We start from the raw sequence: 24,568 nt of genomic DNA on the forward strand, positions 1-24,568 counted from the left end.
TAATCATATTAGGCTGAACAAAAATATAAACATAACACTTTTGTTTTTGCTCCCACTTTTCATGAGCTGAACTCGAAGATCTAAGACTTTTTCTATGTACACAAAAGACCTTTTTCTCTCAAATATTGTTCACAAATTTGTGTAAATCTGTGTTAGTGAGCTCTTCTCCTTTGCCGAGATAATACATCCACCTCACAGGTGTGTCCTATCCAGATGCTGATTAGACAGCATGGTTATTGCACAGGTGTGACATATCGAGATGCTGATTATTGCACAGGTGTGGCATATCCAGATGCTGGTTATTGCACAGGTGTGACATATCGAGATGCTGATTATTGCACAGGTGTGACATATCCAGATGCTGATTATTGCACAGGTGTGACATATCCAGATGCTGATTATTGCACAGGTGTGACATATCCAGATACATATTATTGCACAGGTGTGTCCTATCCAGATGCTGATTAGACAGCATTGTTATTGCACAGGTGTGACATATCGAGATGCTGATTATTGCACAGGTGTGACATATCCAGATACTGATTATTGCACAGGTGTGGCATATCCAGATGCTGATTACTGCACAGGTGTGACATATCCAGACGCTGATTATTGCACAGGTGTGGCATATCCAGATGCTGATTATTGCACAGGTGTGGCATATCCAGATGCTAATTATTGCACAGGTGTGACATATCCAGCTGCTGATTATTGCACAGGTGTGGCATATCCAGCTGCTGATTATTTCACAGGTGTGGCATATCCAGATGCTGATTATTGCACAGGTGTGACATATCCAGATGCTGATTACTGCACAGGTGTGGCATATCCAGCTGCTGATTATTGCACAGGTGTGGCATATCCAGCTGCTGATTATTTCACAGGTGTGGCATATCCAGATGCTGATTATTGCACAGGTGTGACATATCCAGATGCTGATTATTGCACAGGTGTGACATATCCAGATGCTGATTATTGCACAGGTGTTACATATCCAGATGCTGATTATTGCATAGGTGTTACATATCCAGATGCTGATTAGACAACATGATTATTGCACACATGTGCCTTAGGATGCCCACAATAAAAGGCCACTCTAAAATGTGCAGTTTTATCACACAGCACAATCCCACAGGTGTCGCAAGTTTTGAGGGAGCGTGCAATTGGCATGCTGACTGCAGGAGAGTCCACCAGAACTGTTGTCTGTGAATTGCATAGATGACCATTCAGATAAACGGCCTCCATACACATTTACCAGGCAACAGACACAGTAGGGGAAATGTTTGGCCAGTTATGGGCTGCTTCACTGGGGGTGCTAGAAGGCTGATTTAATCTAAAAGTTTTTGTGTCACATGGGACAACCCCTTAAAAGAGTTTTCAAGGAGAAACATATGCAAATTGCCTCTTCAGAGAAAAAGAGGACTTGTACTCTATAGCGCCACCTATTGGAAGCAGCAATCCTACAAGTCACAATCAACCCTTTAACGAGTCGTGCAATATGACTTAGGATAAAAGCCAAATCAGAATCTCAATTTGCAGACACGGTGTTTCAGGATATTGCCCCTCGTCAGTGCAAAGTATGAGAAGTGATTTGGCTAGGTGAGCGGCTCTGGACTGAGGTCTAAGGGGTAGCGTTTCTCCTTATGGAGAGTGACACACCAGCTCTGGCATGCCACGGTAAGGAGGCTTATTCGCCATGCAATGCTCCTCTGGGATCTTTAATATGCAAATTGCCTCTCCAGAGAAAAGGAGAGGCAGATTTTTACGCTATATCCACTATATAGTTGGATCAGTTGTGTTGTCCAGCATCTTGGACCCTCTTCGATTTGGAAACATTCTAATTCTCTTTCCAGAAAATTCGCTGTACCTGTATGTTTCATGTGAAATCTTACCTTTAGGTCTCTGTGTACAATTCCAAGTCTGTGAAGATAGAAGACAGCATCTAACACCTGTCGGATGAGAGTGCTTGCATCTTTCTCAGTATAAAACCCTTTTTCAACTATTCGGTCAAACAGCTCTCCACCGGACACCCTGAAAGAAAAGGGTTAAACAGTTAACCGCCTACTGTACTAAATTATCATTCTGAATCAATACCAGTGGAGTCTAAGTGCTACATAATTTATAGATGTTTACAGCCTTCCTTTTGTGGGCCTTAGAAACAAATTACTGTAAGTCTTAGCTCCTGGGTTTTAATTAAAGCTCTACCTCACTGTAATAACTAGATATCTACTACCAATAAACTTGATTAACATCTGAAAATATAAAGGCACATAATGAGTCTAGAGGTTAGAGATATTAAAAATTAATAATATTAAAACGTGCTTAGCAGTTAATTAGTTGGAATTTAAGGATCACAGGGACCCATTTCAGATGATCTGAGAACACTTAACACTGTTGGAATTAATAACCATGTCGTAAACCCAAACATTTTATCCCTTATGGAACATTCACGACTCAAATATTTAGGTTACATGCAGGGGCGGACATACCATTGGTGAACAGAGGCCCAAGAGGTAAGGATGGGGGACATCTACCACCAAAGCAAATGGAATTGTGCATTATGATGAGCTACTGAACTACAAAGGGCCCATATACTGGTTTTGCACAGGGGCCCTCTTCTATCTGTGTCCTCTCCTGGTTACATGTTACAAGCATGCTATCATCAGTGGAGCTGAGGCCCCTAATAGACAATTGACGCGCCCCTGGGCCTGAGTCGCGCAGCGTTGCGCACGCGGGAGCATACCCGGAGTCGGATCAGATGGGGGGTAGTAGTCTCGTGGCGGTGACCCGGTCCGTGCCCAGGGAGTCAGACTAAGTGGCAGTCTATTAGCAGTGGATGGTGGATGACTACGCCACCCGTTGAATGCAGCTATGGAGCTGCCGCTGCAGGGCAGACCGCTGAGGCCAGTGGAAGGATGGTGCAGCGTGGATGGTATAACCCCCAACGGGAGGGGTATGGCCTCAGGGCAGCCGACGTGGATGATGGGGGTAGCAGGAACCACTCAGAGACGATGCGGTGTAGTTCAGGGTCTTTACTGGTGACAAAGATAGACCCTCCCGGAGTACTTGCTAGCAATCGGGGCCTGGTCAGTCCTTGAGCAGATGGGATCTCCCCTGGCCAGGCGGAGTTGTAGGCCTTCCCAACTAACTGTACTCTTCTGGCTACCTTGCTAGAGGCGGGTAAAAGTAGCCCACGTCCCTGAGTGTACCGTGTGGTGCTCACCCGTATGGCCGGTGACTCGGGGCCTTCTAATGGCTTCCGCTCCACGATGGCGGTGCTGGTCCCACGTGTGTGACCGTGCCTTCGGGTTTCTGGGCCAGAGGACCTGCAATCCCCTGCCGGTCGGTTTCTGCTGCTGGGTAGAGATTAGTCCCCACAGCCTCGGACTCCGGGTCCGGTGATACTTCTCAGTCAGGGCGAGCTCTGCAGCTGCCAGCCCCTGACTCCTTGTAGCACTGTTCCCACAGAGCTCCTGATGTTCTTTTCCTATATCTGCTTCTCTGTCTCTACTTCTTCTCTACTCACTAACCCTGCCTCAGCCCTAGGTTTATATAGGGGAAGTTCTTCCCCTCCCAGGACTGAGCAGGAGGTGTGGCATGCATAGGATCCCTGACCAAGAGACCTCCCACCTGCTCTCAGACGTAATATCTCTATCACTGTGGCAACCAGACCCCTGGGGTGTCACATTCCCCCCTAGTGAAATTTAGTACTCCGGGACTAAACATATTTTTGGAAAAACATAACAAGGTATAAACAATAATAGTACAATAAGAAAAACATATAAAGATGGTCACGGCGTGTCCGCAACCGGGTGCAGTTTTTGAAGAAAAGCAAGGTGTCCATTTCACCAAAACAGGGAGACGTAACCAGGTAGGGGTCTGTCCTACCCCGAGTCCTTAACAGTCTTTAGTCCGTCCTGGGTTACGGTCCAACTATGTACACAGGATTCCCGGTAAATCCACCAAAGACTCCTATAAACAACTAGAAACACATAATTATACACAAGCAACAAGAAAAACAGGTAACCACAAATAAGACAATTTATACACTTCAAATCCTCCAACGTGCGGGTAACTGGCCTCTAGTGGCCCTAGTGGACCTACGGAGCTGACTGTCTAGCCCTGAACTACAGGGTGTAGGAGCTGTCAAGGGTAAACTGGGCAGCTGTCTACCGGCTCCTTGGCTCACTAGGGGTACGGCAGGCTCACTATAAGCAGAGGGTTGATCCTCCTGTTCTGCTTGTGTGGAGTCTTCTGCCTCCTGGACCGGCTGCTCTTCCAGCTCTACCTGTCGCTCCGTAGGTGCTTGGGATGCTGGTTGGAGGAAGGTGAGTACGGGTACCACAACTGCGCCATTGACTTGAGTCCAAGACCGAGGGAAGTCTCCGAGCACAGTACTAACCATGTCTTCCCTTTCCTCTACGGGTCGAGGGTCTTCTTGTTCCTCTTCAGGGTTCCGTAGCTGTTCGGGACACTTCTTCAGGTGATCCCGGGATACAATGGTCGTGGTTTCCCCTTCGTCTTTACTGATGGTACAGACCTTTGGGTTGTCGTGGCTTGAGGGCAGTACGGTGTACGGGTCCTTCTCCCACTGGTCGTCCAACTTGTGGAGCCGTCTTTTTCTCTTCAAGACCTGCTCTCCGGGTACCAGGGGAACAGCGGGAGCATACTGGTTGTAAGTTTTCTCTTGTCTTTCCCTAGCCTGACAGAGACTTCGCTCCACACTCTCCTGTACTCTCCGGTACTGCTGCTGCCTCTCTGTGTCCCAGTCTGCTTCTGGTGAAGTGTCCTCGGGTGTCAGGACTCCCATTTCCAGGTCAACAGGTAACTTACCAGGTCTCGCCCTCATTAGGTAAGCCGGGGTACAGTTGGTGGAACCTACCGGGATGTGGTTGTATAGGTCCACCAGATCGGGCAGCTTCTCAGGCCACAGACTGCGTTCTTCCAGGGGCAACGTTTTCAGAAGATCCATTACCACCTGGTTCATTTTCTCACAAAGTCCATTAGTTTGCGGATGATAGGGTGTTGTCCTTATCTTCCGGCAGCCATACAGAGTGCAGAATTCTTGGAAGACCTCCGCTTCAAAGGCAGGTCCCTGGTCTGTCAACACTTGGTCCGGGTACCCGTGTGGACGGCAGAAATGCTGCTGGAAGGCTCTAGCTGCTGTTCGAGCTGTTAAGTCCTTGACGGGGACGACAACCAAGAACCGGGAGTAGTGATCCACGATGGTTAGTGCGTAGACGTAGCCACTTCTGCTTGGGGTCAGTTTTACATGATCCAAGGCTACCAGTTCCAACGGCTGCCGGGTGACGATGGACTGCAGGGGAGTCTTCTGGCTGGCACGGTCCTTCCTTCTTAGGTTGCACGGGCCACAGTCTCTGCACCACCTCTCGATGGTTCCCCTCATGCCTACCCAGTGAAACCGCTCGCGCAGCAGGAACTCCAGTTTCTTCCATCCGAAGTGTCCAGCCCCGTCGTGGTATGCCTCCATCACCATGGCTGCGTCTCTTCGTGGCACCACTACTTGCCAGATTAGTTCATGCGTCCGGGAGTTAACCATTCTGCGGCACAACTTCCCCTTGTAAAGGAACAGTCGACTCTTCTCAGCCCATAGTTGCTTGGCTTCCTCCGGAGCGTCTGGGTCAAGGCGAGCCTCTGGCCGAGTCAGCATCTCCTTCACCAGTCGGACGGCAGGGTCACTGTCTTGCGTTTCCTCCCAGTTGTAGTGAGGCAAGGGGTTAAACGTAGCGGCTTGCTTACTCTTTACCCGATGGGAATACTGGATAGTCCCATGACGGTGGAACGCGGGGAGTTCAACTTCTTCCAGTCCCTCTGGATCTTCTCCTACGTCCGGTAGGTTTGGCATCCTGGACAGGGCGTCCGCGTTGGTATTGGAGCGTCCTGCCCGGTATTTGATTGTGAACTCGTAGTTGGACAGACGGGCCATCCATCTCTGCTCTAGGGCACCGAGTCTTGCCGTGTCCAGGTGTGTCAACGGGTTGTTATCCGTGTACACGATGAACCGGGAAGAAGCGAGGTAGTGCTTAAAGCGTTCGGTGACTGCCCACACCACTGCCAGGAACTCTAGCTTAAATGAGCTGTAATTCTCAGGGTTTCTCTCGGTGGGTCGCAGTTTTCGGCTGGCGTAAGCGATTACTCGTTCTTTCCCCTGCTGGATCTGGGACAGCACGGCTCCTAGCCCGATGTTACTTGCACCGGTGTAGAGGATAAAGGGCTGGCTGTAATCAGGGTACGCCAGGATTTCATCCCCCGTGAGGGCCATCTTCAGCTGGCGGAAGGACTCTTCTTCTAACTTCTCCCATCTGAAGGGTGGCTTCTGGTTCTTGGCCTTCCGGGACTGGCCTATCAGGAGGTCCTGCATAGGAGCTGCCTTTTTGGTGAAACCGGGGATGAATCTGCGGTAATAGCCTACCAACCCGAGGAACTGCCGCACTTCTTTTACACTGGAGGGACTTGGCCATTCCTTAATTGCGGTGATCTTATCAGGGTCGGGAGCCACTCCGTCAGCGCTCACCACGTGTCCCAGGTACTGCACCTTTGGTTTCAGGAGGTGACACTTGGAGGGTTTCACCTTTAGGCCGTAGCTTGCCAGAGCTTCGAACACTTCCGCCAGGTGTTTCAGGTGGTCCTCATACGTCTTGGAATATACGATGACATCGTCCAGGTACAACAAGACCGTCTCGAAGTTTCTGTGGCCCAGACAGCACTCCATTAATCGTTGGAAGGTTCCTGGTGCGTTGCAGAGTCCGAACGGCATGCAGGTAAACTCGCTAAGTCCCATCGGGGTGGTGAATGCGGTCTTCTCCCGGTCCGCCTCTGCTACAGGAACCTGCCAGTACCCACTAGTGAGATCCAAGGTAGAGAAGAAGTTAGCAGATCTTAAAGCAGCCAAAGACTCCTCTATCCTTGGTAAGGGGTACGCATCCTTGTGTGTGATACGGTTGATTTTCCGGTAATCTACACACATCCTCATGGTGTTGTCTTTCTTTTTGACTAAGACTAGTGGAGCTGCCCAGGGGCTACAGCTATCCCTGATCACCCCAGCCTCCTTCATGTCTCTAAGCATCCCCTTGGCGTGTTGGTAGTGTGCAGGGGGTACGGGTCGATACCTCTCTTTTATGGGAGGATGGTCTCCCGTGGGGATGTGGTGTTCTACCCCCTTGACTCGCCCGAAGTCTAACGGGTGTTTACTAAACACTCTCTCGTACTCTTGAACCACCCGATAGACTCCCTGTTTCTGGTGTGAGGGAGTGGAGTCAGTACCCAAATGTAGTTGCTGACACCAGTCCTCCATCGTTTTCTTAGAGCCGTTACCTTCCTCCGGGGAAGATGGAGGCAAGGGTTCTACGGACTGTATGGAATCTTGATTGATGGTATACAATTTGGCTAGCGTGGCATACCGGGGCAGGTACACTTCCCTCTTCCCGATATTTATTATGCGAACGGGCACCCTCCCATGGCGTACATTGACCACCCCCCGTGCTGTCAAAATGGTGGGCCTACTGTCTGAGTAAACTGGTTGTACCATTGCCTGGTAATCTCTACCTCTCAGACCAATAGCTGCCCGGCACCAAATCATCATTTCACTTTTTGGGGGCATGGCAATAGGGAAAGGGTCACACATTCGCACGCTACCAATCTCACCACCGGAGAGTTCTAGCTGTTGCCGTCGCATCAGTGCCCGGATCTCTTTCTGGAGCACTCGCTGCTGGCCGGAGCTGGCGTTCTTGGCAACCTGCTGTAAAAGGAAAATCACCTCTGCAAGACAATTTTCAATTACATTAGTTCCTAGAGTTATCTTTGGGTGACTCTCGTGTTTGTCAATGTCTACAATGATCAGTCCCTGTGCTGCCAATTCGACTCTACCGATTTTAATGGTCACCTCTTTAAATCCAATCTGTGGCACGGGCTGACCATTGCTGGCGATGATACTCAAGTCGTCGTCAGGGTAGCGGGTGATATCCGAGTCATTCCAGTACTGCTTGAAGAGCACGTACGGGATGGTGGTGACCTGTGACCCGGTGTCCAGCAGGGCACTCATAGGAATGCCATCCAGTACCACGGGTAAGACTGGACGTCCTCCCACATATTTGTCGCGCCAGTTCGATGGGCCTGGTGATCTTTTTCCTGGGGGTTGGCCCTCTACCCCAGGTTGTGCCAGTTTAAAGGACAGTACCTTGCCATATGTCCGGGTTGATTGCAGCGGCGGCAGATGGGTCGTCCGTCCTCGTTGTATCGGTCGCTGGGTCTTCCTCTGGCCGGTGGGGTCCTCCTTGGTCGACGCCACGGGATGTCCTCCGGTCCGGATGCCAGCTGGATCTTCCCTGGTGTGGAAACCTGTAAAGACTGCACAGTTCGGGTTAGCGCAGCAACGCTTTTAGCTAGCTCTTGGACCTGATGGTGCAGGTCTGGAGCCGGGTCATTGTTCAAAGCCTGCGCATCAGCTCCCACAGGCCCTGCCGACAAGGGCGCCGCCTCCTGGTGGTAAGTGGTAGTGGGGCGTCTGTGGGTCACAACGCCACCTGGTGCCGGTTCTCGAAGCACCCGGATGGCTCTGTCCTTGAACTGTGCAAATCCCAGATGAGGGTCCTGTAAGGCCATTGCCCGCAACTGGGTTCGGTGGGCATTGCAATATAAACCCTCTATAAATTGTTCAGTCAACAGCCTGTCCTCGTCTCCCACGCCGTCAGGGTCGGTCTGCTTAATGGCTCTCAGGGCCTCTTGTAGGTTTAGGGCATAGTCCCTTATACTCTCATGTGCCCGCTGTTTGCACCCGTAGAATCTAAGCTTAATCTCGGCTGAGGTGTGGGTATCAAAGGTGTCCCTCAGCCGGGTTAGTATCCCTGCGACAGTCCTCCCCCCAGGTGGCCAGGACTTTACCTCCCTTTGGGCTGCCCCGGTTAGTTGGGCCACCAGGATGCTCACTTTTTGCTCCTCTGTGAGGGGGTACACCTGGAAGAGGCTATCCAGCTTTTCTCTAAAGTCATGCAGGGTATGGGACTCCCCTGAGTACTGGGGTAGCCAGGCTGCCCCCGGGATATAGGGCATGGTGAAAGGCATGACCGCAACAGCGGTGGCGCTGGCGGGGGTTGAAGCGGTGAAGCCCTCCTCCGTATCCGACATCCTTCTCCCCCCTAGTGGACCGTGGCCTACCTTGCGATGATCCTCTTCCGTAGGCTGCGGCTCCGCAGTGGATCGTCAGGGTTGAGGACCTTCCGTCGCGCTCCTGTGACGTCGGCGTCTGCTGGGCTCCTTCCAGGACCTTACGCAACGTCCGGACGTGAGGCGGGGCTTCAGTTCTCGCGCGCTTCCGGAGTCCACGCCCCTCTTCTTCCCACGCGGCGTCTTCAAGATGGCGGCCAATGGCGGGAAAACTCCACGGATGGCGGGAAGAAGGCTGAAGATGGCGCCGGATGGCGGGAAAACCTCACGGATGGCGAGAAGAAGGCTGAAGATGGCGCCGGATGGCGGGAATCTTCACGGATGGCGGGAAGAAGGCTGAAGATGGCGCCGGATGGCGGGAAAACTTCACGGATGGTAAGTTTTAAAAGTCTCTTTTTCAGGCACGCAGTACCCGGTGGTTGCGGGCACGAAATCCTGCCGACTACGCCAAAAGTTGACGCGCCCCTGGGCCTGAGTCGCGCAGCGTTGCGCACGCGGGAGCCCTCTTCTATCTGTGTCCTCTCCTGGTTACATGTTACAAGCATGCTATCATCAGTGGAGCTGAGGCCCCTAATAGACAATTGACGCGCCCCTGGGCCTGAGTCGCGCAGCGTTGCGCACGCGGGAGCATACCCGGAGTCGGATCAGATGGGGGGTAGTAGTCTCGTGGCGGTGACCCGGTCCGTGCCCAGGGAGTCAGACTAAGTGGCAGTCTATTAGCAGTGGATGGTGGATGACTACGCCACCCGTTGAATGCAGCTATGGAGCTGCCGCTGCAGGGCAGACCGCTGAGGCCAGTGGAAGGATGGTGCAGCGTGGATGGTATAACCCCCAACGGGAGGGGTATGGCCTCAGGGCAGCCGACGTGGATGATGGGGGTAGCAGGAACCACTCAGAGACGATGCGGTGTAGTTCAGGGTCTTTACTGGTGACAAAGATAGACCCTCCCGGAGTACTTGCTAGCAATCGGGGCCTGGTCAGTCCTTGAGCAGATGGGATCTCCCCTGGCCAGGCGGAGTTGTAGGCCTTCCCAACTAACTGTACTCTTCTGGCTACCTTGCTAGAGGCGGGTAAAAGTAGCCCACGTCCCTGAGTGTACCGTGTGGTGCTCACCCGTATGGCCGGTGACTCGGGGCCTTCTAATGGCTTTCGCTCCACGATGGCGGTGCTGGTCCCACGTGTGTGACCGTGCCTTCGGGTTTCTGGGCCAGAGGACCTGCAATCCCCTGCCGGTCGGTTTCTGCTGCTGGGTAGAGATTAGTCCCCACAGCCTCGGACTCCGGGTCCGGTGATACTTCTCAGTCAGGGCGAGCTCTGCAGCTGCCAGCCCCTGACTCCTTGTAGCACTGTTCCCACAGAGCTCCTGATGTTCTTTTCCTATATCTGCTTCTCTGTCTCTACTTCTTCTCTACTCACTAACCCTGCCTCAGCCCTAGGTTTATATAGGGGAAGTTCTTCCCCTCCCAGGACTGAGCAGGAGGTGTGGCATGCATAGGATCCCTGACCAAGAGACCTCCCACCTGCTCTCAGACGTAATATCTCTATCACTGTGGCAACCAGACCCCTGGGGTGTCACACAATCTCATAAAAGCATAAATTCTGTGCGTGACGTTTCTCACTACAGAAGAAGTAGATCTCTGAGCAGCTAATAAACATGGCCATTACAGGGCAAAAGATTATAAAAGTGATAGTGCTTTAGTGTGTGGTCTAGAGCAGTTGTAGCGACCAGGAGGTATTTGAGCTCAGGATGACTATATGTCCCAGAGATACCAGCTAAACTGCAAGTGCCACCTAATGCAAGAGAGAAAGCAGGACAAATAGCGATAATGTAGGCAGGGGAGGAGTAGAAGTGGCCTGGTGGTCCTGGGGCAGAGTGCTGATAGAGACTGATATGTGGCTGCTCATTGCACTAGAAACCGCAAGAAAATTACTCTAGTTCCTGGAATGTTCCCAAGCTCCCCTAAACCTTTTCCTGATCTCACCACCATGTACCCATGTGTTAACAAGCAGAGCTTCTAGCCACGTCAGTATCTCGTTAAGTGTATTATATTTCCCATCATGCCTAGCCTAGCTTCTCAGTCAGTGCTATCTATGCCTTGTTCTCTCTTTATAATCCCACCTACTTCATGTACAGGGACCATCTTGATGCTTCCACATTTGAAAAATGAGCCGGCCTGCAAGCAGTGAAAAAGTGCCCATGTGTATGCGCAAATACGCTCCACGGGCGTATTCCTCTTTCTGTATACATGACATCACTTGTGACATCCAGAATATAGCCCTCAGTGGATGACAGAGCATAGTGCTGGTTATGTGATATCATAGAAAATACGGAAAGTGTGAATAGATATTAGCAAATTGGCACTGCATGGCTGGAGCAATTTCCGAAGCAGGGGCGTAATGACTGCAGTTGCAGAGAGTGTGACCGCAACCAGGCCCGTGCCAGTAGGGTGCCCGCTGCCAACAATTTCACCTGGATGTGCGTCCTCGGATGTATATTCTGATGAAATGTATTGCAGAGCAGAAACCCACCGGCTCCTTGCACTGCAATACACGCCCACCAGCTGCGCGCATGGCAGTGACGTCATGCACTGCCCATGACGGCACACCGAAGTCAGCTGCCAGCTCGTCCACCGGCTACAGAAGAGGATGCAGCAAGTTGTGGGAGCAGAGGAAGTTGATAATAATCATTTGTTTGTTTTTAAAATGTGCTGGAGAAGATTTGCTGGAGCAGAATAGAAGGGGCCCAACATGGGGATTTTACAAGAATGGGGACAATATACCAGAATAGGGACACTATACCACAATGGGGTCATTATTCCAGGATGGGGACATTATACCAGAATGGGGACATTATGCCAGAATGGGTAACATTATACAATGATGGTGGACATTATACCACGAAGGGGCACAGGATGGGGGAAAATGTTATAGCATGGGGCCCAGGATGGGGCATTATTATTGGTAGAAGCCAGGATGGGGATATTATTACTGGAAGGGGCACAGGATAAGGGAGATTATTACAAGAAGGAGCCAGGATGGGGAAATTATTATATGGGGGCAAACAAGAATGTCTTCATAGGATCTAGAAATCTACAAGGGCTCATACACCTGACCAACATGCAGGTGGGGGCCAAGGTCCAAATTTTGCACCAGGGCCCATCGGATTCTAGTTACGCCATTGGTAGGAAGCATAAAACACTGCCTGGACTGTGCAGACAGGGGTAGAGTTACTCATTAAGATGTTAATAATGCTTTCTTTCAACTGTTGTTTCCTTGATTTTGGCAAACTATCAAACTAACAAAGTGGGGGCAAATTTTATCATCCCTACCATTATTTCCCAAAAGAATGTGAGAATGTCCTAGCAGCAAAATGTAAAATCAAGACTTTTATAATAACTCCATAAAGCTAGAATGATAGTGGGAACACAGAAAACATGATACAAATATTAAGGCAGATTTCTTACAGTGCTTTATTTGGATTTCATTGATACATACAGTACAGACCAAAAGTTTGGACACACCTTCTCATTTAAAGATTTTTCTGTATTTTCATGACTATGAAGATTGTACATTCACATTGAAGGCATCAAAACTATGAATTAACACATCTGGAATTATATACTTAACAAAAAAGTGTGAAACAACTGAAAATATGTCTTATATTCTAGGTTATTCAAAGTAGCCACCTTTTGCTTTGATCACTGCTTTGCACACTCTTGGCATTCTCTTGATGAGCTTCAAGAGGTAGTCACTGGAAATGGTTTTCACTCCACAGGTGTGCCCTGTCAGGTTTAATAAGTGGGATTTCTTGCCTTATAAATGGGGTTGGGACCATCAGTTGTGTTGTGCAGAAGTCAGGTGGATACACAGCTGATAGTCCTACTGAATAGACTCTTAGAATTTGTATTAAGGCAAGAAAAAAGCAGCTAAGTAAAGAAAAACGAGTGGCCATCATTACTTTAAGAAATGAAGGTCAGTCAGTCCAAAAAATTGGGCAAACTTTGAAAGTGTCCCCAAGTGCAGTTGCAAAAACCATCAAGCGCTACAAAGAAACTGGCTCACATGAGGACCGCCCCAGGAAAGGAAGACCAAGAGTCACCTCTGCTTCTGAGGATAAGTTTATCCGAGTCACCAGCCTCAGAAATCGCAGGTTAACAGCAGCTCAGATTAGAGACCAGATCAATGCCACACAGAGTTGTAGCAGCAGACACATCTCTTCAACAACTGTTAAGAGGAGACTTTGTGCAGCAGGCCTTCATGGTAAAATAGCTGCTAGGAAACCACTGCTAAGGACAGGCAACAAGCAGAAGAGACTTGTTTGGGTTAAAGAACACAAGGAATGGACATTAGACCAGTGGAAATCTGTGCTTTGGTCTGATGAGTCCAACTTTGAGATCTTTGGTTCCAAACACCGTGTCTTTGTGCGACGCAGAAAAGGTGAATGGATGGACTCTACATGCCTGGTTCCCACCGTGAAGCATGGAGGAGGAGGTGTGATGGTGTGGGGGTGCTTTGCTGGTGACACTGTTGGGGATTTATTCAAAATTTAAGGCATACTGAACCAGCATGGCTACCACAGCATCTTGCAGCGGCATGCTATTCCATCCGGTTTGCGTTTAGTTGGATCATCATTTATTTTTCAACAGGAAAATGACCCCAAACACACCTCCAGGCTGTGTAAGGGCTATTTGACCAAGGTGGAGAGTTATGAGGTGCTACGCCAGATGACCTGGCCTCCACAGTCACCAGACCTGAACCCAATCGAGATGGTTTGGGGTGAGCTGGACCGCAGAATGAAGGCAAAAGGGCCAACAAGTGCTAAGCATCTCTAGGAACTCCTTCAAGTTTGTTGGAAGACCATTTCCGGTGACTACCTCTTGATGCTCATCAAGAGAATGCCAAGAGTGTGCAAAGCAGTCATCAAAGCAAAAGGTGGCTACTTTGAAGATCCTAGAATATAAGGCATACTTTCAGTTGTTTCACACTTTTTTGTTAAGTATATAATTCCAGATGTGTCAATTCATAGTTTTGATGCCTTCAGTGTGAATGTACAATTTTCATAGTCATGAAAATACAGAAAAATCTTTAAATGAGAAGGTGTGTCCAAACTTTTGGTCTGTACTGTACATGCAATGATGATATAATAGGTTTTAATTTGGAGACATTGAGGTTATTTGGCATTGAAGCTGGTCATTATAAATGTATATACCGTATTTACTTTGTTTGATGGTAATTGTACTAATGTATCATCTTACCAGGATTCTAATGAGCAAGCCCAGAATAAGCCTTACTTATGTTCATGAATATTTAGGTAAAGAATGCAGCAGAAACATCCTCCATCTGTTAGTAAGAGGTTTCAAGACTGTGGACACAACCAAATACAACAATCTGTATACACGTGTAGAGCCATCTGGTGGCCAAAATGCTTTGTTATTAAAATGTATCCGTAGGGTAAATTAATACATTTACTTGTTAAAAAACTTGTTACACTCTTCTGAAAAGCAGGTATGAAATGTCTGTGCAGAGAAGGAGCAAATATTCTTTATTTGTGAGATGAAATTGTCATCAGAATTTTTTATAGCATCATAATTCAAATTTTGTAAAGTGGTTGTCCCTTATTTTAAAAGTTACACATAATGGACCCATGTTGGTTTAAGAAACAAAAAAAAATAACCTATACTCAGTTCCCGAACCATTGCTACTTCTTTGCACAATGCTGGTCTCTCAGTATCAACATCTGGTATGGACCATCCTATGACCGCTGCAGCCAATCAGCGGCTGCTGACCTGCTGCAGCCTTTGCATTTTGTCAAATCAGGAAGAGAAATGTTTCCTCTTGTTTGAATGAAATGTTAAGGCTGTAGTCGATCAATGGTCGCTAATTGGCTGCAGAGGTCACATGATGTCCTTAGCTAGATGTTGATGACAGGAGACTGGGAGAGTAAACAGTATTTAGTGTGGAAGAGCGGGGCCGGCATGGGAGGCAAGCATAGTTTTTATATTTATTAAACCATGTTAGGCCTATTAGATTTAACTAAATAAAGGCGATTAAATATTAAGAAGAATTAAAGGGGTATTCCCGTCTCCAAGATCCTATCCCAGTATGTAGTAGGTGTAATAATAATAATATTAGCAAATACCTACAATTAGAAATGTAGTATATTTTTTCTGATTCGCTATCTCTCTTACCTCATGTGCAGGCATTGCAGGACCTTAGGTATCCATGGTTACGTCCACTGATAAAGTCACAGTTAGTTAGCTGCTAGTGGTCGTAACCATGGATACCTAAGGTCCTGCGATGCCTGCACATGAGGAAAGAGAGATAGCGAATCAAAAATACTATACTATATTTCTAATTGGAGATATTTGCTAATATTATTATTATTATACCTACTACATATTGGGATAGGATCTTGGAGATGGGAATATTCCTTTAAGTGTCATATACCAGTATTCTATAAGTATGCTAAAGACCCAATATTACTCACCACCGGATGAAGCCTTTGTGGCGAAACATACCTTGAGAGTTATGGGTCACTCGGAGAATACCGTCTGTCACTGATAACAGCCAGGGGGTCGCACAGATGCCACCACTGCTACCCCTTTGTCACAGATGACACCGGAGAGATCACGCAGATCCCATCGCTGCCACCAGTTGTCAAGGAAACGCAACTCAGCTGCCTCCAATCATCAGGACAATTACGCAATTGAGTGATGAGTGATGTTTGAGGCCGCGGCTGCTTCCACTACTAGGGGGAACTCACAGTAAGCGTATGGTATATACCCATCCGATTCCAATGCATGGAATATATACATATACCCAGGTACGGTCACTGCCAGCTCCACAATAACAAAAAGAACCATTAGTTGCCACCACCAATCGTTTATACAGACCGATTGGACACCCGTTACAGGTAGCGTATGGCTTCAGGGGTGTAGTTTACAGAGCAAGAGAAACAGAGCTATTAAATTTTATATATTTAATGCAAAAAGGTAGGCAGTGTTTATAAAAATATACAAAGATGATACAAAATGGGAACAAAACGATATGAATATCTGAAATTACATAAAATAAAAAGGAATAACGGAAGAGAATTACTAAACATGATGTCACGGTAATAGCTCAGAACTTAGCAGATGGAAGCACTCCGATTGGAAAAATGGACCACTCTGACAGCGAACTATGACTTCCAGAATGAACAGTGACCCAAACTCAAAACTGCTTTTTATTAGCTCAAGTTTACACCCACATACCTCCCCTTGATGAGGTCATGTGGGGGCTGACTGTGGGATATGCTAGGTCTGTTTTATGAGATCCTCAACTTACAGGATATCTTCACCCATGAAGGTCCCAGCCGGTAGATATTGTCAACCAACATATTTCTTATCACGATTTAATCGTTACATGGAGATCAAACATGGCCTGGATAGCATTATCCATCCAACCGTTAAGTTGGAAGAGTTAGAATGGCCTTACAGTGATGCGAGTGAATGTGTTCTGTTCGTCCCTTTGCCACGACGCTGAAAATATATCCCCCTTAATTATCGGATTAATGCAAATCCCAATTTTCATCACTGGTCACCGGAAACAGAGTGTCTATGAAAGATGATGTAATGAGAGGAAGATTATGCTTGGGAAGACAGTTCTTCTCCTCTGCATAAATGAATCACAGACTGGTTGTCTGTATCCAAGCAAATCTCCCTGCTGTAATTACCTAACCACTACAGGGGGCTGCTACTTCAATTGAGATTGAGGTGTTTGCTCTTTTTCCCTCTTACCTGTTATAATTAGTTTTTCTCACTTCCCCATATGTTCAATGTGAGGGGGACATGCTCCCTTCCTGGAGATGTCTGTATGGATTTAAATTTTTTCTCTATGACACTGTCCTTCACTTTGCTTTTTCCTAGATATTCTCACCACAGTGGTGCAATTGATAAGTACTATGATTGCAAGCATGCTGTTTGTATTTTGGTGTATCGGACTATTACTTAATATACTGCATAGCCTGGTTCAGGCTGTTATATGTATAAATCTTACCTTTGCCACTCTTGTGCATCAAGTGCCTTCTTAATTTTTACTCTTTGTGTATTTTAAGTGACTTTATTGATTCAATGAATTAATAAAGTTGATATTTTATTACTATAAGGCTATGTGCACACAGTGCGTTTTTGGTGCGTTTTTTCAGCGCAGAAATGGGCCAAAAACGCATTGCAAACCTTATCCTATGGTTTCCTATGACATTTTGCAAGCTCTGTGCACATGATCAGGATTTTTCCTGACTGAATTTCACGTACAGCAAAAGAAGCAGCATGTCCATTCTTTGTGCATTTTTTCTATACAATGCATTGGATAAAACGCATGGCAAATCCGCAGGCAAAAACGCATCAAAAAACGCATAAAAAATGCTGTGGATTTTCTGCAGCGTTTTTACTGCCAAGAGGTGCAGAAACGCTGCAGAAATTTTCCTGATCATTTCTAAATTACTGTTGCATTATAGATTTGAACTCATGAGTTTATTAATTGGTATCATATAAAGTCCCACATAAAAGCACCATATACCATGTTATATATGTTTCTTTGCAGTAGTTATATTCATTTTCTTTTCAGTACAGTTGAAAAAATGTATGCAGGTGCATATCCTAGAACAAAATCTAAAAGAACACTCTTGGTATAAGTCGGATTAACAAAGTCCTATAGAAGGACGCTGTACACAGAGTAAAAAGGACTTATGAACAAAGTCTAAAAAATTTATTTTTATCTCTTCATCAACATTTCTCTCGCTTTAGTAATAAAAGCATTCCCATGAAATAAGTACGGTACATCAGACTTAATTTGTGGCTCTACTACAAATTATACAGCAGGGGGAGCACTAACACCATGCTGACATATATGAATCTCTGAGCTGTTTCGCTGGTGGCTAAAGAAACCAGTGACAATATTGTATAGACATGATTTCAGTAAAGCTGCCAACATCTGTTACTGATAAATATGTGCATCTGGATTTGTGATGATTGAATAAATTAGGCACACTTTTTTTGCACCAACAATCCTAATAATGAGATTTTTCAGAAAAATATGTTTTAATAAAAACAAAATTAATTTGAGGAAATTAAAAAGTTTTGAATATATATTAGTATCATTATTAAGTGACATCACTTTCTCATAGCAGAAACTGGGGCTATGAGACCTAAAAATATTGTAATCTAAAGGGAGCTGTCTAGTTAAGAAAATACATTTTGATATAAACCATTTTGGGACTCCTGGGTTAGAGCAAGACTTTCTGTTCAGGACCCTCATATCACTGTAGAGCGCTTCTCTCGCTTTGAAGGACCTGTCTTGTCCGGCAGTATGCAGAGACCCCATTAATCTGAATGGACTATGTTTAATTTCCCTTGTGGTGACGACGCAGGGAGACAGAATACGTATTGCCTGTTTTACTTACGGTTTACCACTGATTTCTGGGGATCTCAGCAGGGGTACACTTTGTGATGAATGTATTTTCAAGGAGCTACTTTAAAGGGAATCTGCCACCAGGTTTTTGCCACTTAATTTGAGAGCAGCATAATGTAGAGACAGAGACCCTGATTCTAGTGATATGTCAGGTATTCGGCTTCTTGCTGTAGATTTGATAAAATTAACGTTTCATCAGGAAATTATCACTAGAGGGAGTAGTAAAGTCATCATGCCATCCAGCATCCACTGCTGTACAGGATGCAAGAATAGTCCGCGATCGCTGTGTACAGGGAGCTGGGATTAGGTGAGTATAAGTGTTTTTTCTTTATATTTTGCCAATGAATAGAGGGCATATGAGGTTCTAGCTATGTGGGGCTGGCTTTGGGGAAAATGCGAGAGGCTGGCTATGTGGGACATATGTGGGGTTGGCTATGAGGGACATATGTGGGGCTGGCTATGGGGGACATATGTTTGGCTGACTATGGGGAACATAAGAGGGGCTGGCTATGTAGGAAATATGTGGGGCTGGCTGTGGGGGACATAAGAGGGACGGGCTATTGGGGACATAAGTCAGGCTGGCTGCGGGGATATACGATGGGCTGGCTGTGGGAGCTATCACAGGAGGGGCTGTGGGGGACATTATACTGGGAGCTGTGGGGGACATTATAATGGGAGCTTTGGGGGACATTATACTGGAAGGTGTGGGGGACGTTATACCTGGGCTGTGGGGACATCATACTATATAGAATATAAGGGGGCATCATTGTATAGTGGGATGTGGGGGGGGGGGAATCATACTACATAGGGGGCTGTGGTGGACATCATAGTGTATATTGGGGGGATGTTGTGGATATCACACTGTATGGATGGCTGTGGTAACCATCATACTGTGTAGGCAACAGTGTGGGGGGGATACAGTTTGGAGTGGACAACGTGGTGGGCAGTATGAGGATAGAGTGTTAAAAGGGGCACAGAATGGATATGGAGAGGGGGCAGCGTGAAATGGGGGCACAGTATGGAGAGAGGTTAGCAGAGAAAACTAGAGAGGGGACAACCATGGAATAGGCCGTGGTTCATAAGGGTGGATTGTGTAGCAGTTATAGCCGATTATGGCAGACAGTGTGGTGGGTGTAGCTTATTAAGGTGGACAGTGAGGAGGTTATATACTATAGGAGGTTTATTTAGGTCATAATATGGACAGATATATTTATGCAAAAGGCATGATAATATCACTGTTATTTTTAAAGGGCACTGTGTTGGGATTTGCTGCAGAAGTCCGGAGAAGAAGGAATCTGGAGAAGCGAGATGTGATTGTGAAAAGTAATCATGGCGTCTGGACAAGATGGAGATGAAAAGACTCAATCAGAGAAGATGTCAAGCATAAGGTACCTGGATATAAATGATCACTTGTTGATATTGATTATGTCTCATCAGTACTGTGGTTCCTGTATGGTCCACAGTCTGATAAAGACTGATAACTGCCAGCATCTCCTAACCATTGTTAAGGACATACTGGGAGTTATAGGTTCATGAGATACAAATGTATATGGGCCTGACTGAAAGATTCAGCTCATCGGTTTTTAATCACGTGATGTCACAGATCTAATGGAAGGGAAGAATTAGCTGGGTAGAAAGGCAAAATGAGCAATTGTAAGTACACAGTGCTCTATAATATGATGATTACTGCAATATATTAAGAGAATAAAAATTTTGATGGGAGGAGGAGTGCTTCTTTAAAAACAATCATACGTATCCATATCCCTTTATCTGTTTAGTTTCCATTGGGGTATCTGCCAAATGATGGACACTTTAATTGAAACCAAACAGCACCACTCCCTGTTGAGCCTCACCCTTAAAGTACATCACTTTTCTTTTACTTTTGCTGGTATTTTTTTGTGAAAAGGAGGGGATACTTTAGGGGTACTTTTACCTTAGTTTCTGACCCATTCCTTTACTTGGGTGCTGAGGGTGCATTGGGGTGGGAGCGCCGTCAGCTTCATGTGCCTAGCGGCTCCAAAATATCTTGTCCCGGCCCTGATTGGCAGCTTTCTGTCTATGCACAGTGTACACAGAAAGCTGGTAATCAGTGGTGTGGGTTGGGTTATCCAGAGCTCAGCATTCAGGGAACTGGTAGATCTGCAGCAGATAAAGGTGTTCTTATCAAAACTGCAGTAAGCAACCCAGTAAGCGATACATCATTGGAATCAGGGTTTCTGCCCCTACATCATGCTGCTCTCCGATGGGGTAGCAAAAACCTGTTGACAGATTGCCTTTAAAGAGGTTGCAGACAGAAGTCCAATGATACAAGATTGCAGACAGAAGTCCAATGATACACATGAATGAAAGGTTTTTTTTTCTCATGGCTAGTTGAAAAGAAAGTTGAAGCCCGGTGTTACACAGATGAGAATATTTCTATCTCTTCAGTCAATTGTATCATAGTGTTTACTCAGAAGTACTATCAGTTTTCGGTCAGTATTTTTCTCAGGAGTGGGAGCCAAAACCAGGAGTGGGTGATAAATGCAGAATTGGTGACTTGTTTCTATTATACCTTTTCTCTGATTGTTCCTCACCTGGTTTTGGCCCCCACTCCTGAGAAAAAATACTGGCCGAATACTGACCAAATACTGATAGTGGGGCTGTGGACTTGAGCTGAGGCTACACGACTTTGAAAGCCACACAGCTTCCGTGGCCAAAAATTGCTCTGTGCTGCACCTGCATAGTGCGGGTGGATGGGGTGAAATTGTGACCTTTAGTGTACTGCAACTGTGACAAACAAGTTGAAAAAAGTTGGAGCCATTTGAAATTTTTGAAACTTGCTTGTTGCCATACCCTAGAAGTCGCAATGTGATTCTATTCAACTGTGCTGACATTTTTTTAAAACTGACATGTGTTACTTTATGAAAAAGAAAAGGGAAATCCATCGGCACATCCAACAGGAAATAATTAAAAATTCTTAGGTTTCTGAGGTTTCATTTTAGCATGTTTTAGTTTTTTCTTCAATAAAGAACAATTTTTAATTATTTCCTGTTGGATGTGCCGGTGCATTTCCCTTTTCTTTTTCATTTGCTTGTGATCACCAATGGGTGCGGCACCCTCAGGATGGATTCCGGCTTTTGAAATCTACAACTTGGTAAGCTTTCTACATTTCCTCTCCCCTCCTCCCTTCTACGCCATTCTCTGTGTTACTTTATGTAGTAATAACTCCACAGCGCTTCAACATATCCCATTGATTTTGAGACTGTTTTTTTGCGACACATTATACTTTATAATAATGGTAAATTTAGGTTGATATGTTTTGCTTTTATTTATAAAAATATCGTGAATTTGACAAAGAATAAAAAAAAATGCAAAGTTCAAACATTGATTGATTATCCCTTTAATCTAGATTGTCATACCACACCTCATGTCTGCTTTATATCAGCATCATTTGTAAAATGTTGTTTTATTTTATTAACATTTTAGAAGGTTTAAAAATTTTGCAGTAATTTTTCATTTTTTCAAGGAAATTTGCAAAATTTATTTTTATAGGGACCTATTCAGTTTTGAAGTGACTTTGGGGGTCCTATATATTGGAAACCACCCAAAAGTCATACCATTTCAAAAAACACACCCCTCAATGTATTAAAAACTGTTGCCAGGTAGTTTATTAACCCTTCAGGTGCATTTCAGGAATTAATGCAAATTGACTTGACAGGAATGAAAAAGTTTATTTTTACCACCCAACTTTTGATAACTTCTGAATAGGCCGCTATTACTGGCAGACTCTAAGGCCGTTATTTGGCCATGAACTGCTATGGTAAACATCAGGACCACACAATCAAGATCTCAGGGTGCCAATGGGGTTAAAGAGGAAGACCCCACACTCTGTTAACTATTTAGATTCTGTAGTCACTATTGACAGCAGCATCTAAGGTGTTAAATGGCGATGGTCGGTGCCAACACTGATCGTGGTTGATGCAGCAAGTTGTCAGCTATAGTGTAGAGCTGACCGCTACAAGATTGTCACCCGTCAGAGGATGCTAGTCTCTTATTTTGCAGGTCAGTAAAAAGATGTATTGGCGGTCACTAAGGGGTTAAATTGATATAATGCTTAGTAGACTTTATTTTAGCCTTACATAGATGTAGTTCTGCAGTGGACGTTTATTTTTATCAAGCAAATCCAACAGTGCATAGCAATTTGGCTAAAAGTATAAGCATTTTTTTAAATGATAGTTTCTATCTGTTGCATGCACAGTTTTCACTAGTATGTAGTTGTGATGGTCGGCATTTTAGGCACAGTGCACATAGAAATAAGAAATTATTGATTATGCCATTATAAGAGGAGGGTTTTTTAATCTAGGAATGACTTGAATATACGGTTCAAGACTCTTTATAATAGTGATTTGGCTTTTTCTAGTAGAAATATATGGATAAAGGTACTGAGTAGAAAATATCAAAACCACAAAATAATATTAACCTACACAGAGTAAGAAAAATTGTTTGTACTTATCAAAAGTGGTTTAATAAGGAACAGAAAAGGTCACAATGAATTATTCAGGTCCCTTTAATATGTAAAATTGGTGAAAGGGGTGTCTGGTATAAAATAAAAAGTTTGCAGTCACTTGGTGTGACTGCAGACTTGTGAATCTTCCCAGCACACCCACTAGACGGCAGCGCTGTTACGCACGTGGTTGTGGAACCACTGTGCCACGGTCCGGGGAGAGCCTGGAGTGGCGTGACTAAGCGACCACCTGGTTCTTCACTAGGCCCCTGATGGTGTGGTTAGACTTGAACCCAGGTGGACGGCAGGTGCTACTCCAGGACAGAACCCGGAGCCATGGCAGCCAACCCCCAAAGGAGAAGCGAAGCAGGAACAGTCAGGAACGGGTTAGCAGGAGGGATACGGTTGGTAGACAGATGCGGAATCAGGCACAGGCAGGACAGGTACAGGAACATGGGACGGCCACAGCTACAGGATCACAGGTGCAGATTCACAGGTGCTGGATCAGACAGATCAGGAACAGGACTAGGCACAGGCAGGACGGGTTCGGGTATAAGTACAGCAGGACGGACTGGAACAGGTGTTATGTTCTGCTACCAGAGCTAAGGAAAGAGAGGAGATCTGTCCCTACGATAGAACTCAGCTTAATCCCTACGATGTAACAGGGGACCTGATCCTGCGATCAGACCTGCTAAAGTCCTAAGCTAGTCTGTACGGAGACCTATAGATGTGGGGAGGGAATCCCTACAAGTACTAAGGACTGGGAGGAATATGGGACACCTCCTAACAGAAATAGTAGCAGACAGACGAACAAACAAAATATATAGAACATAGAGGTCAGTAGACCAAGAAAACTAACAGAGTTAGATACAGAGCACAGGCTAGCTAGAAAGTAGATATACAATGAAGTCCAGCAAAGCCAGAAGGGCGGAGCAGGATTAAATAGGCCAACAAGGTCATGTGACCAGCAAAGGAAAAAAAAACCTAACAGCAAGGTTCTAACAGTACCCCCCCTTCTAAGAGGATCCTCCGGATCCCCTAGGACCAGGCTTATCAGGAAATCTCCTGTGAAACGCTCTGATAAGTCTGGACGCGGAAACATCATCTGACCTCACCCAAGAGTTATCCTCGGGTCCGAAACCTTTCCAGGCCACAAGATACTGCAAACTACCTCTATACCGTCTAGAGTCAAGGATGCGAGAAATTTCATATTCCCCGTCCTCCACCACCGGAGGAACAGAGGCAGAGGCGTCACCATCCGACACAACAGCTTTTTTTAACAGAGAGACATGAAAGACCGGATTAATTCTCCAGGAGGTAGGAACCTCCAACCTAACAGCAGATTGGTTGACAACCTGAAGCACCTTAAAGGGCCCTACAAACTTGGGACCCAATTTCTTAGAAGGAATCCTCAACCGCAGATTCCTAGAGGACAACCAAACCATGTCACCA

At 46.1% G+C, this 24,568-nt stretch overlaps 1 protein-coding gene across 1 annotated transcript in view; it reads right to left on the reverse strand.

Moving 5' to 3' along the window:
* Nucleotides 1–24,568, reverse strand: part of CAMK1D (calcium/calmodulin dependent protein kinase ID) — a 356,546-nt gene that overhangs the window by 51,765 nt on the left and 280,213 nt on the right. Inside the window, exon 4 of the mRNA XM_073652382.1 lies at nucleotides 1,893–2,031. Within this exon, the coding sequence (XP_073508483.1) occupies nucleotides 1,893–2,031 (139 nt within the window). The remainder of the gene's footprint in view (nucleotides 1–1,892; nucleotides 2,032–24,568) is intronic.

This window comes from Phyllobates terribilis, unplaced genomic scaffold (genome assembly GCF_046119375.1).
Source record: "Phyllobates terribilis strain yellow unplaced genomic scaffold, ASM4611937v1 Scaffold_11__3_contigs__length_659146591, whole genome shotgun sequence".
Lineage (NCBI taxonomy): Eukaryota > Metazoa > Chordata > Amphibia > Anura > Dendrobatidae > Phyllobates > Phyllobates terribilis.